Genomic DNA, 12,270 nt, shown 5'->3' with positions numbered 1-12,270 from the left:
GTTTTGGGGCAGACTCGTGAAGCGAACACTGCCAAAAGGATTGCCTCTCGACTTCCGGTTGCGGCTATGCGGAGCTAAGCCGCGCGATTCAGCAGCTCCCGCTACCACGGACTTTCGGGCTCGTTAGAGGAGCCCCAACGGAACTTTTTTTTTTTTTGACGCAGCCCGTGGGGAAGGGAAGAGAGAGCTCCAACTTCTATGAAACGGACCAGAAGTGTAACGGCCAAAGGAGCGGCACTGGAGCAACGGGAGAAGCGAGGGGAAGAAAACAAAATGGCGGCGGCCAGGGACAAAGGGGAGCTGCAGGAGTTCATCAAGCGTTGCTTCGAGGAGCAGCGCGAGGAGATGCGCAAGGAGATGTTGGCGCCTATGCTTTCGGCAATTGAAGGACTCGGGATCACCCAGAAGGCCCATGAAGCTAAGATCCAGGAGGTACAGAAAAGAGTCAGTCAGAACGAGGACGAGCTCGTGGGCCTGGTGGTGAGAGTGGAGCAGAACGAGGCGCTACACAAGAGGTGGGCGGGAAGACTCGAAGACCTGGAGAACAGGTCGAGGAGAAAGAATCTGCGAATCCTGGGTCTCCCTGAGGGAGTGGAGGGGGCTGATGCCGGGGCATACGCAAGCACGATGCTCGAGGCGATGATGGGCACGAAGGCCCCTTCGAGGCCGCTGGAGTTGGACGGGGCACATCGGGTGCTGGCGAAGAAGCCCCAGGCAAATGAGCCGCCAAGAGCGATGGTGGTGAGGTTCCACCGGTTCACGGACAGAGAGTGGGTCCTGAGATGGGCCAAGAAGGAGCGGAGCAGTAAGTGGGACAATGCAGAGATCCGAATATACCCGGACTGGAGCAGAGGTTGCAAAGCGGAGAGCGGGTTTCAACCGGGCCAAAGTGGCATTGTACCGGAAAGTGAAATTCGGAATGCTGCAGCCAGCGCGACTGTGGGTCACATACAAGGGCCAACACTATTACTTTGAAACGCCTGAAGAGGCGTGGATCTTTGTACAAGCCGAAAAGTTGGACTCTAACTGAGGGTTTGTAAGGGTGGGGGGGGTGTTTTGAGGTTTGATGTGTGATGGTTGTTGTATATAGGGGGTCAATCACGCGCAGGAAATGTTACATGGGCTGGGCGAGAGAGACAAGGCTTGGCGAGAGAGACAGGAGCTGCGCCAGAGGGGGCGGAGCGGGCTTTGGAAAGGCGGGAAGGGGAACGAAGGAATGCATATGGATTGGGAGACTCCCACGCAGGGAGGTCAATGGGATGGCGGGGGAAGCCGGGGTCAGCAGGCGTCAGCTGACTTACGGGAGTGACATGGGGGGAGCAAAAAAGCTAGACAGGGGTCTAGCGGGGGGAGGGGAGGGGGGGGGGGGGGGGAGAAGGGTTGCTGCTGCACTGGCCGAAAGGGAATGGGACACAGAAGAGGTGGTCGGGACGGGGGTCCCCCCTCTGGGGGACTGGAGGGTGAGGGAGGCGTGGACACGGGACTGGCCCAGAAAAGGAGATGGCTAGTCGGCGGGGCATGGGGGGGGGGGGGGGGAGCTCCTCCAATCCGGCTGATAACGTGGAATGTGAGGGGCCTGAATGGGCCGGTGAAGAGGGCTCGAGTGTTCGCGCACTTAAAGGGACTGAAGGCGGACGTGGCCATGCTCCAAGAGATACACCTGAAGGTGGCGGACCAGGTCAGGCTAAGAAAGGGATGGGTAGGACAGGTATTCCACTTGGGACTGAACGCGAAGAATAGAGGGGTGGCAATATTGGTGGGAAACTGGGTGTCATTTGAGGCCAAGACTACTGTAGCGGACAATGGAGGGCGATATGTAGTGGTGAGCGGTAGGCTGCAAGGGACGTGGGTGGTGTTGGTAAACAAATACACCCCGAACTGGGATGATGCAGGATTCATGAAACGCATGTTGGGGCGCATTCCGGACCTGGAGATAGGAGGCCTGATAAAGAGAGGGGACTTCAATACAGTGTTGGATCCAGCACTGGACCGCTCCAAATCAAGGACTGGAAAGAGGCCGGCGGCCGCCAAGGTACTTAGGGGGTTTATGGATCAGATGGGGGGAGTGGACCCATGGCGGTTTGCAAGGCCGCAGGCCAGGGAATTTTCTTTCTTCTCCCATGTACACAAAGCCGGATAGATTTCTTTGTTCTGGGTAGGGCGCTCATCCAGAGGGTGGAGGGGACGGAGTATTCGGCTATAGTCGTTTCGGACCATGCCCCGCACTGGGTGGAACTGGAGCTGGGAGAGGAGAGGGACCAACGCCCGTTGTGGCAGCTGGATGTGGGACTGCTGGCGGACGAGGTGGTGTGTGGGAAGGTGAGGGGGTATATCGAAAGGTACTTGGAGGCCAACGACAACGGGGAGGTGCGGGTGGGGGTGGTATGGGAGGCGTTGAAGGCGGTAATCAGGGGAGAGCTAATTTCCATTAGGGCTCATAGGGAGAAGACAGAGGGTATGGAAAGGGAGAGGTTAGTGGGGGAGATTTTAAGAGTGGACAGGAGATACGCAGAGGCCCCGGAGGAAAGATTACTTGGGGAAAGACGACGGCTCCAGACAGAGTTTGGCCTGTTGACCACAGGGAAGGCGAGGCACAGTGGAGGAAAGCGCAGCGGGTGACCTATGAGCATGGGGAAAAGGCTAGTCGGATGCTGGCACACCAGCTCCGTAAGAGGATGGCAGCAAGGGAAATAGGGGGAGTCAAAGATGGAAGGGGAGCCACGGTTCGGAGTGCGACGAAAATAAACGAGGTATTCAAGGCCTTTTATGAAGAGCTGTACAGATCCCAGCCCCCAGTGGGGGAAGAAGGGATGAGACGATTCCTAGATCAGCTGAGATTCCCGAGGGTGGAGGAGCAAGAGGTGGCTGGTTTGGGGGCACCAATTGGGCTGGAGGAGCTGAGCAAGGGTTTGGGGAGTATGCAGGCGGGGAAGGCCCCGGGACCAGACGGATTCCCGGTGGAGTTTTACAGGAAGTACGCAGACCTGTTGGCCCCGCTACTGGTGAGGACCTTTAATGAGGCAAGAGAGGAGGGGACCCTGCCCCCGACAATGTCGGAAGCGACAATTTCTTTGATCCTAAAGCGGGACAAGGACCCACTGCAATGTGGATAGTACAGGCCGATCTCGCTCCTCAATGTGGATGCAAAGTTGCTGGCAAAAGTGCTGGCCACGAGGATCGAGGACTGTGTCCCGGGGGTAATCCACGAGGACCAGACGGGATTTGTAAAGGGCAGGCAACTAAACACCAATGTGCGGCGGCTCTTAAACGTGATAATGATGCCATCGGAGGAGGGAGAGGCGGAGATAGTGGCAGCTATGGACGCGGAGAAGGCCTTTGACCGAGTAGAGTGGGGGTACCTCTGGGAGGTGCTGCGTAGGTTTGGGTTCGGGGTAGGGTTTATCAATTGGGTTAAGCTGCTTTACAGAGCCCCGATGGTGAGTGTAGTGACGAACCAGCGGAGGTCAGAGTACTTTCGACTGTACCGAGGGACGAGGCAGGGGTGCCCCCTGTACCCCCTGTTGTTCGCATTGGCGATCGAACCATTGGCCATGTCATTGAGGGAGTCTAATAAATGGAGGGGGGTGGTCCGAGGGGGAGAAGAGCATCGGGTGTCGCTAAATGCGGATGACCTGTTGCTGTACGTGGCGGATCCAATGGAGGGGATGGTGGAGGTCATGCAGACTCTAAGGGAGTTTGGGGAGTTTTCGGGCTATAAGCTCAATGTAGGGAAGAGTGAGCTCTTTGTATTGCAGGCGGGGGACCAAGAATGAGGGATAGGGGACCTACCGCTGAGGAGGGCGGAGGGGAGTTTTCGGTATCTGGGGATCCAGATAGCCAGGAGTTGGGGGACCCTACATAAACTGAATCTGACGAGGTTGGTGGAGCAAATGGAGGAGGATTTCAAAAGATGGGACATGTTACCGCTCTCGCTGGCGGGTAGAGTGCAGTCGGTCAAAATGGTGGTCCTTCCGAGGTTTCTGTTTGTGTTTCAGTGCCTTCCCATCGTGATCACTAAGGCCTTTTTTAAGAGAGTAGGCAGGACTTTATGGGGTTTGTGTGGGCGAATAAGACCCTGAGAGTAAGGAGAGGGTTCCTGGAACGCAGTAGGGACCGAGGAGGGTTGGTGCTGCCAAACCTGGGGAGCTACTACTGGGCAGCAAATGTGGCGATGATCCGCAAGTGGGTTATGGAGGGAGAGGGGGCGGCATGGAAGAGGATGGAGATGGCGTCCTGTAAAGGAACAAGCTTGGGGGCGTTGGTGACGGCACCGCTGCCGCTCTCGCCGACAAAGTATACCACGAGCCCGGTGGTGGCGGCAACGCTAAGGATCTGGGGCCAGTGGAGACGGCACCGGGATGCAATAGGAGCATCGGTGTGGTCCCCGATCAGGGGTAACCACCGGTTTGTCCCGGGGAAGATGGATGGGGGGTTCCAGAGCTGGCATCGGGCGGGGATTGGACGAATGGGGGACCTGTTCATCGACGCGACGTTTGCGAGCCTAGGGGCACTGGAGGAGAAGTTTGAGTTACCCCAGGGAAATGCCTTTAGATATATGCAGGTGAGGGCTTTTGTGAGGCGACAGGTGAGGGAATTCCCGTTGCTCCCAGCACAAGAAGTTCAAGATATGGTGATCTCGGGTGTATGGGTCGGGGAGGGCAAGGTGTCGGAAATACACCAGGAGTTGGAAGAGGAGGAGGAAGCGCTGGTAGAAGAGTTGAAGGGTAAATGGGAGGAGGAGCTGGGGGAGGAGATCGAGGAAGGTCTGTGGGCTGATGCCCTAGGTAGGGTTAATTCCTCCTCCTCGTGTGCCAGGCTCAGCCTGATACAATTTAACGTGGTCCACAGAGCGCACTTGACGAGGGCGAGGTTGAGTAGGTTCTTTGGGGTAGAGGACAGATGTGGAAGGTGCTCAGGGAGCCCGGCGAACCATGTCCATATGTTTTGGTCATGCCCGGCACTGGAGGGGTTCTGGAGAGGAGTGGCGGGAGCAATATCTCAGGTGGTGAAAGTCTGGGTCAAGCCAAGCTGGGGGTTGGCAATATTTGGAGTAGTGGACGAACCGGGAGTGCAGGAGGCGAAAGAGGCCGGCATTCTGGCCTTTGCGTCCCTTGTAGCCCAGCGAAGGATCTTGCTAATGTGGAAGGAGGCGCAGCCCCCCAGCCTGGAGGCCTGGATAAATGATATGGCTGGGTTCATAAAGTTGGAGAGGATTAAGTTCGCCTTGAGAGGGTCTGCGCAGGGGTTCTACAGGCGGTGGCAACCGTTCCTAGACTATCTCGCGGAGCGTTAGAGGAAGGTCGGTCAGCAGCAGCAGCAACCTTGTGGGGGGGGGGGGGGGGGGGGGGGGGGAGGAGAGAAAGGGGGGACTGCCTGGGAGGGTGGATGAGCAAGAGATAACATGAAGGGTTGGGGAAACTGGCACGTACGGGTGAGGGCCAGTGTACAAATCTGTGTAAATATATCATTTTGCCATGTATATATCTTGCTCTGCGCGATTTCTCGGTTTTGTTTTTTGTTACGAGGGGGGGGGGGGGGTTATTGTTTGTAAGGGAGAAAAATTGTGTTAAAAAACTTTAATAAATATATATATATATATTTTTAAATAGCAGAGTATTCAGTTTTCACGTAAAGTCATAATATCCGATGGCAGGATTGTCGTATGAGGAGCGATTGAGTCAACTGAAATTTAGAAGAATGAGGGGGAATCTAATTGAGAGGTATAAAATTCCGACAGTGCTGGATGCAGGGATATTGTGTTTTTTTAAAATGGGTTTGTGAATTGTTTTATTGTATCATGCACACTTGCGTAACCTAATTGTTGACAAAACGCTGTATGTTCTAGTTATATATTCATACTGCTTTAAATCCAGAACGTAGGACATACAAACAGGTCTTTCAGATTATATCGAATACTAAAGTCATCTTCTAAAACTCTTCCCATTTTAATTTAACTACTCTTTTCACAAAAAAAAATGCCAAGTATCCCCAGGTTTCTTCTGTCCAAATTACAGTACAACAGTAGGGAGGAAGACGGTAGGGCTCAAAACTGGGCTTCATGCAGTTTTCTGCTGTCCCTTCTTCCCAATCAGAGACTTATGGATGTGAGGAATCACACCACCACCAGCAATGGTTGCCTTGATCAGCAAATCCAGCTCCTCCATCACCTGAGATAGCCAACTGCAAGTGGCATGGCGTGATGCGCTTTAATTTCAGGTCCTTCGATGCATTTCCTGCCAACTCCAACACCTCAGCAGTGAGATGCTCGAGGATGGCTGCACTGTACACTGCAGCTATAGCACCCACCCGTCTAGTGGCTAGTGGTACGAGTCTTCAAATGCCCATGAATACGACCTACGGGAAAACTGTAGCCCTGCTCTTTGCGAGCAGGAAACTGCTTTCACCTTGGCCTTTCCCAAGTCCTTCCCAGCTTTCCTGCCATCCATCTTTCTCTCGCTGCCTCTCTCTCCCCATGTAGGTCTGGCTGGCTTGTTTGCTCTGGCTGGGGGGGGTGGTTAGAGCAAAGGGACACAGTCTCAGGATACGGGGCCAGCCATTTAGGACTGAAATTTTTTTTTAATTCTTAACTCAAAGGGTGCCGAACATGTGGAATTTTCTATCACAGAAGGTTATGGAAGCCAAGTCATTGAATGTATTTGAAAAGGAAATAGATAACATTTCTAGATGCTAAAAGTGTCAAGCGTTATGGCCAAAGACACAAGATCCCTTTATGAATTAGAACGTGAGCATATCTACAAAGTTATGGGATTGGAAGTGGCAAAATAAACAATGAACACTTTTTTTTCTCCACTGGATATGTACCAGCAACGAAAGAGGCTACATAATGTACCTCTGACCCTTTCCAAATCAGCACAAACAACCACGGTGACAGAACATATGTCTCAAACTGAAAACTACCAATTAAACGTATCAAGATTAACAGAAGTATAAAAACACCAAATTTATGCGATTACAATATTGGGCGGCTCAGTGGTTAGCACCGCTGCCTCATAGTGCCAGGGACAATTCCGGCCTTGGGTCACTGTCTGTGTGGAGTTTGTACATTCTCCCAGTGTTTATATGGGTTTCCTCCGGGTACCCCGGTTTCCTCCCACAGTCCAAAGATGTAGGTGGATTGGCCATGATAAATTGCCCCTTAGTGTACAGGGATATGCAGGTTAGATTATGGGGTTGCAGGCATAGCGGGGTGGGGGGTGGGCACGGTGGAGTGCTCATTTGAAGGGTCGGTACAGACTCAATGAGCCAAATGGCCTCCTTCTACACTGTAGGGATTGTATTTTGTGATTTCACTTCACTTCATGGAATCGTACAGCACGGAAGGTGGCCATTCAGTCCATCGCGCCTGTGCTGGCCCTTTGAAAAAGCTATCGATTTAGTCCCACTTCCTAGTTTTTTCCCACATGGCCCTTCAAAGTTTTTCTTTTAAGCACATACTCAATTCCCTTTCAGCATCACTATATAATTTGATTCAGGTAATGAACTTCAATTCCTCAACTGGAGTAGTGTGTCCAGTTCTTTTTTTAAATAAATTTAGAGTACCCAATTCATTTTTTCCAATTAAGGGGCAATTTAGTGTGACCAATCCACCTACCCTGCAAATCTTTGGGTTGTGGGGGCGAAACCCACGCAAACACGGGAAGAATGTGTAAACTCCACAGTGACCCAGAGCCTGGATCGAACCTGGGACCCCGGCGCCATGCTAACCACTGTGCTACCATGCTGCCAGTGTGTCCAGTTCTTGACACCATACTTCTGTGAAGATATGAAGGCGAGAAAGGGCGTGCACAAAAGATTCCTGAGAATGGTTCCAGGGATGAGGAACCAGTTGCGTGAATAAACTGGAAAGTCTATGGGTGTGATTCTTGGAGAAGAAAAGTGAGAGTCAGACCATAAGAAGGAGGAGAAAACCCTTAAGCTCATCAAGCCGGTTCTGCAATTCAATAAGATCATGGTTGATCTGGCTGTGGCCTGAACACCACTTTCAAGCCTGTCTCCCAAAGCCTTTGATTCCCAAGTTGATAAATGGCCCAGCCTCCACTGTTGTCTGTGGAAGAGAATTGCAAAGTTTAATCACCCCGAGAGAAGGAATTCCCTCTCATTTCAGTCTTAAGTGAGGGACCTGTTATTTTGAAACTGTGCCCCCATGAAGGGAAACATCCTCTCAACATTGACAATGTCATGCCCCCTCCGAATCTTATGTTTCAATAAGATCCTACTTTAGCCAATCGTTTCTACATATACTTAAATAAAGATAACTACAAGTGTAAGACACTAGTTTCAGATCCAAATTTCACACCCTCAAACTGAATGTAAAATTTTACCACTCTTACCGAGAGAATCTTTTACTATGAGATCATTAACTAACCTTGTGCATTACACTCATGGGTCTCAAATTGCCTGTTTCCTGGTTTGTTCCAGATTGTTTTGGTCTAAGAAACTGGCTCAAATACACTACAAACTCTAGCTACCCATGCCAATTTAAGTCATCCAATTTGTACGAAGACTAAAATCTTGCAAGAGTATTGCAGAGCCTTGCCTTCTTACCCATTATTTCTTGATGTATACACTCTGCTCTACAGTGTAGTTGCTGTCAGGGTGCCTATTAACCACTTCCACCGGTGACTTTCCTTTTATCGCCACCCAAACTGATTCTATATTTTGATCCTCTGAACCAAGATCATTTCTCACTACATTACTGGTCCCATCCTTCACTAACAGAGCTATCCCACCTCCTTTTCCTTTCTTCCCATCCTTCCGAACAAATATTCTTGAATATTCTAGTCTCAACCATGGTAATTTTGCAACCATAACTCTGTAATGACTATCCTACCATATTAATTTATTTATATTTGTGCCATCTATTCATCAATCTTGATATGAATGTAAGCAGAATCCATAACAGGAACCTTTAATTCTGCCTTTTTACCATTTTTCCCTACTCTGACCTTATTTGGGCATGTTTGCACACTGTTCCTTCCTATCACATAAAAGCTGCAAATCTACCCTACACTATTGTCTTGCCCTTTCTCTTCAACTTTCCAAATCTCCCCATATGTGAACCTGTCCCCCCTCCCCTCCCCACACAATTTAGTTACACTCATTTCTTCTGCACCAATCCTTGAGCCACCCATTTAACTCTCTATTAGTTACTCTGTGCCAATTCACTCATGGCTCAAGTAGAAATCCAGAGAACCTTTGTGGTTCTGTTTTTTAAATTTAGACACTAGCTGTTCATACTCCCTCATCAGAACTTCTTTCTTAGTCCTACCTATGCCATGGGTACTCACATGAACCACGACAATTTGATCTTTCCCCTCCCATTCTAAGTTTCTCCTCTCTGTTCCCAAGTGGATGTCCTTAACCTCGGCATGGGCAGGCAATACAGCCTTCTAGACTCTTGTTCTCAGCTACAGTGAACAATGTCTAGTAGATAGGGAGAAATTGTTTTCGATGGCTGAAGAATCGGGAACCAGAGGAAGGTGATCGGCAAAAGTAACATGAGGAAAAACGTTTTACACAGTGTGTGGTTAGTATCTGGAATACACTGCCTTAAGAGTGTTGTGGAGGCAGATTAAATTGAGATCTTCAAAAGACAATAGGATAATTATCTGAAGTGAAAACACATTTTTAAGGCTCCAGGGAAAAGGCAGGGAGCCAAGAGTTGCTCTTGTAGAGAGCTGGCACAGACATGGTGAGCTTTCTTTCTTGCTTTAACCATTCTATAATTGTCAGAGACGATGTCGTAGAATCCTACCGTGCAGAAGGAGGTCATTCAACCAATCAAGTCTGCACCAAACCTCCGAAAGAGCCAACCCAGGCCCAGCAACGCCAAAACCCTACCTAACCTGCACATCCCTGGACACTAAGGGGCAATTTAGCGTAGCCAATCCACCTAACCTGCACATCTTTGGGCTGTGGGAGGAAACTGGAGCACCCGGAGGAAATCCATGCCGACACGGGGAGAACGTGCAAACTCCACAGACAGTGACCCAAAGCCAGAATTGAACCTGGGTCTCTGGTGCTGTGAGGCAGCAGTGCTAACCACCATGCCACCCCAATTCTATGAACCCCAGATCATAATAGCTCGTTGCTTACAATAACGTTTCAAAACAATGCAAATTCCACACTTAAAACCATGTGACAGAAGGTGATAAGGTGATAACCATGTGATAAATCTTGGCTATAACCTGTGTTGCTTGGTTCCTTTTCATTGAAACCAAGATGGTGGGATAAAAGAGAGTTTGTTTTTTAAATATATGTATGATCAATTAAAACTGGTCGAAAACATCAAAGGCCAAAGAGCCACCAGAGAAACTGGTTTATCCATCCATGAAGGGAGCTTCCGAATGGAATAATCAGACAATTAACTCACACTCTTCAACACCTGTGTCTGATAGGAATAGCCAAAAAATACTCCAATGTTTCTGAAAGGAGGCTTGGCAGAGATCAAAAAGTGCATCACCCGCTTGAACAGATGGACTGTTGGTACCAATTTTAATTACCATACAACATTAGAAAGGAAACATAGCGTGTGCACCTTTCAGTACTAGTGATTGTGTTTTTTTATTGCTACCTTTCTGTGTTCATGGTCAATCATAACGTTGTGCGGTTTCACATCTCTGTGCATGATTCCCATACTATGGCAATAATCCAGAGCCTGCAAACAGAGGAACACCATCCGACCATTGTTAGTACACTCTCATTAATTAATAAGACTGACAAATTAACCAAGTACCACAAGTAATTTGCAATGAAAACTAGTTGATTTAAGACTTGACAGGAAGAGCTTATCTCACCAATAATTACATTTTGTTGTTACATTAAAAACATTAACAGTCTGAAGAACAGTAAATTAAATGGATTTTTCCGCGAAATGCTTATTCTCTGTCTGGATGTCGAATAGGGTTGTGATTGAAAAGCAGTCGTCAGTCTCCCTGATCGCAATAATTTTATTTTAGCCATAAAAATATAAAAGGTTGCCCTGTACTAATCCCATTGGTATTCATATTCATAGAATCCGTACAGTGCAGAAGGAGGCCATTCGGCCCATCGGGTCTGCACCGACCCTCGGAAAGAGCACCACATCCATCCCCATAACCGTACCTAACCTGGACATCTTTGGAGACTAAGGGGCAATTTAGCATGGCCAACCCACCTAATACTACAGACACAATTATTAGCAAAACTGCTCCTTATCGCAAAAACTGCCCAAAATGGCAAGCTACGCATTTAGAGCACTTGGATCAATTCAGGAAGGGTGTGACAAGGCAAGGGGCATTTCAGTGAATTGGTGGCATAGTAACTCAGTGTATTGTGTCAAGAGAAAAGAGCCATGGCAGGGATTATTTAGGTGATTGATTGTGGCCTTAGTGCAGGCAGCATCTTAAATGAAGGTTTCAATTGCACTATGAAGAGTAAAAAAAGATTGCAACTTACCCTAGTATCCTAGTTACTCTAGCACACTTATACATGCCATTTATATAGAAGCAATCCACCCAAAGAAACACTTGGCAGAGAATTAAATATAAATGAATTTTAAATAGCTATGGTAAGAACCAGTTCAAGCAGCAATCATCCTTGTGTATTGCAAAGAAAAGACTCATTTCTGCTGTGCAGCTAGCTCCTCACCTAGCTTTCCCCATCTGTTGTTCTCATTTTAAGACGAGTAACTTCTCGCCTCCCAAATAATTAATAACTCACCATGGCAGCTGCACTGGGCAGTAGATGTGCACGAGCCATGGGTCTAGACAAGTTCACAATGAATGCAGGACAGTTGCACTGACAAGGGATGCCACCTTTCAAATGAGACATTAAACCAGCTTCCTCCTCAGATGGATGTAAAAGATCCCTTGCCACTAATAGGGAGAAGAGCAGGGGAGCCCTGCCCAGTATCCTGGCCAACATCATTAAAAAAAGGCTGTCATTACCACATTGGTAATTGTGGGACCTTGCTGTGTGCAATCTGGCTGCCCCATTTCCTACATTACAACAGTGATTACATTTCAAAAGGACTTAATTTGCTGTAAAGTGCTTTGGGATGTCCTGAGGTCATAAGAAGTACTATATAAATCCAAGCCTTTATTTCTTCTATATACTTCAGAGACACAATATCTGGCATCTAGTTTGTACTAATTCACAGAAAGGAACCAATATTTCTCTTGCATAATGCTCAGCTTTGTGAGATTTATAAAACTAAGCTATTTGCACTAATCATTACCCCTGTTCAATAAATAATAATCCTCAACAGCA

General features: G+C 48.8%; 1 protein-coding gene and 1 pseudogene across 3 annotated transcripts in view; both read right to left on the bottom strand.

Moving 5' to 3' along the window:
- Window positions 1-12,270, bottom strand: part of LOC140428589 (casein kinase II subunit alpha) — a 116,380-nt gene that overhangs the window by 23,739 nt on the left and 80,371 nt on the right. For all 3 annotated transcript variants that reach the window (XM_072515233.1, XM_072515231.1, XM_072515232.1), the window contains one exon: window positions 10,595-10,678. In XM_072515233.1, the coding sequence (XP_072371334.1) occupies window positions 10,595-10,678 (84 nt within the window). The remainder of the gene's footprint in view (window positions 1-10,594; window positions 10,679-12,270) is intronic.
- LOC140428847 (histone H2A.V-like) lies at window positions 5,946-6,461 on the bottom strand (annotated as a pseudogene).

This window comes from Scyliorhinus torazame, chromosome 8 (genome assembly GCF_047496885.1).
Source record: "Scyliorhinus torazame isolate Kashiwa2021f chromosome 8, sScyTor2.1, whole genome shotgun sequence".
Classification (NCBI taxonomy): Eukaryota; Metazoa; Chordata; class Chondrichthyes; order Carcharhiniformes; family Scyliorhinidae; genus Scyliorhinus; species Scyliorhinus torazame.
The sequence above is the reverse complement of the archived record's forward strand: the minus strand, read 5'-3'. Positions and strand labels throughout refer to the sequence as shown.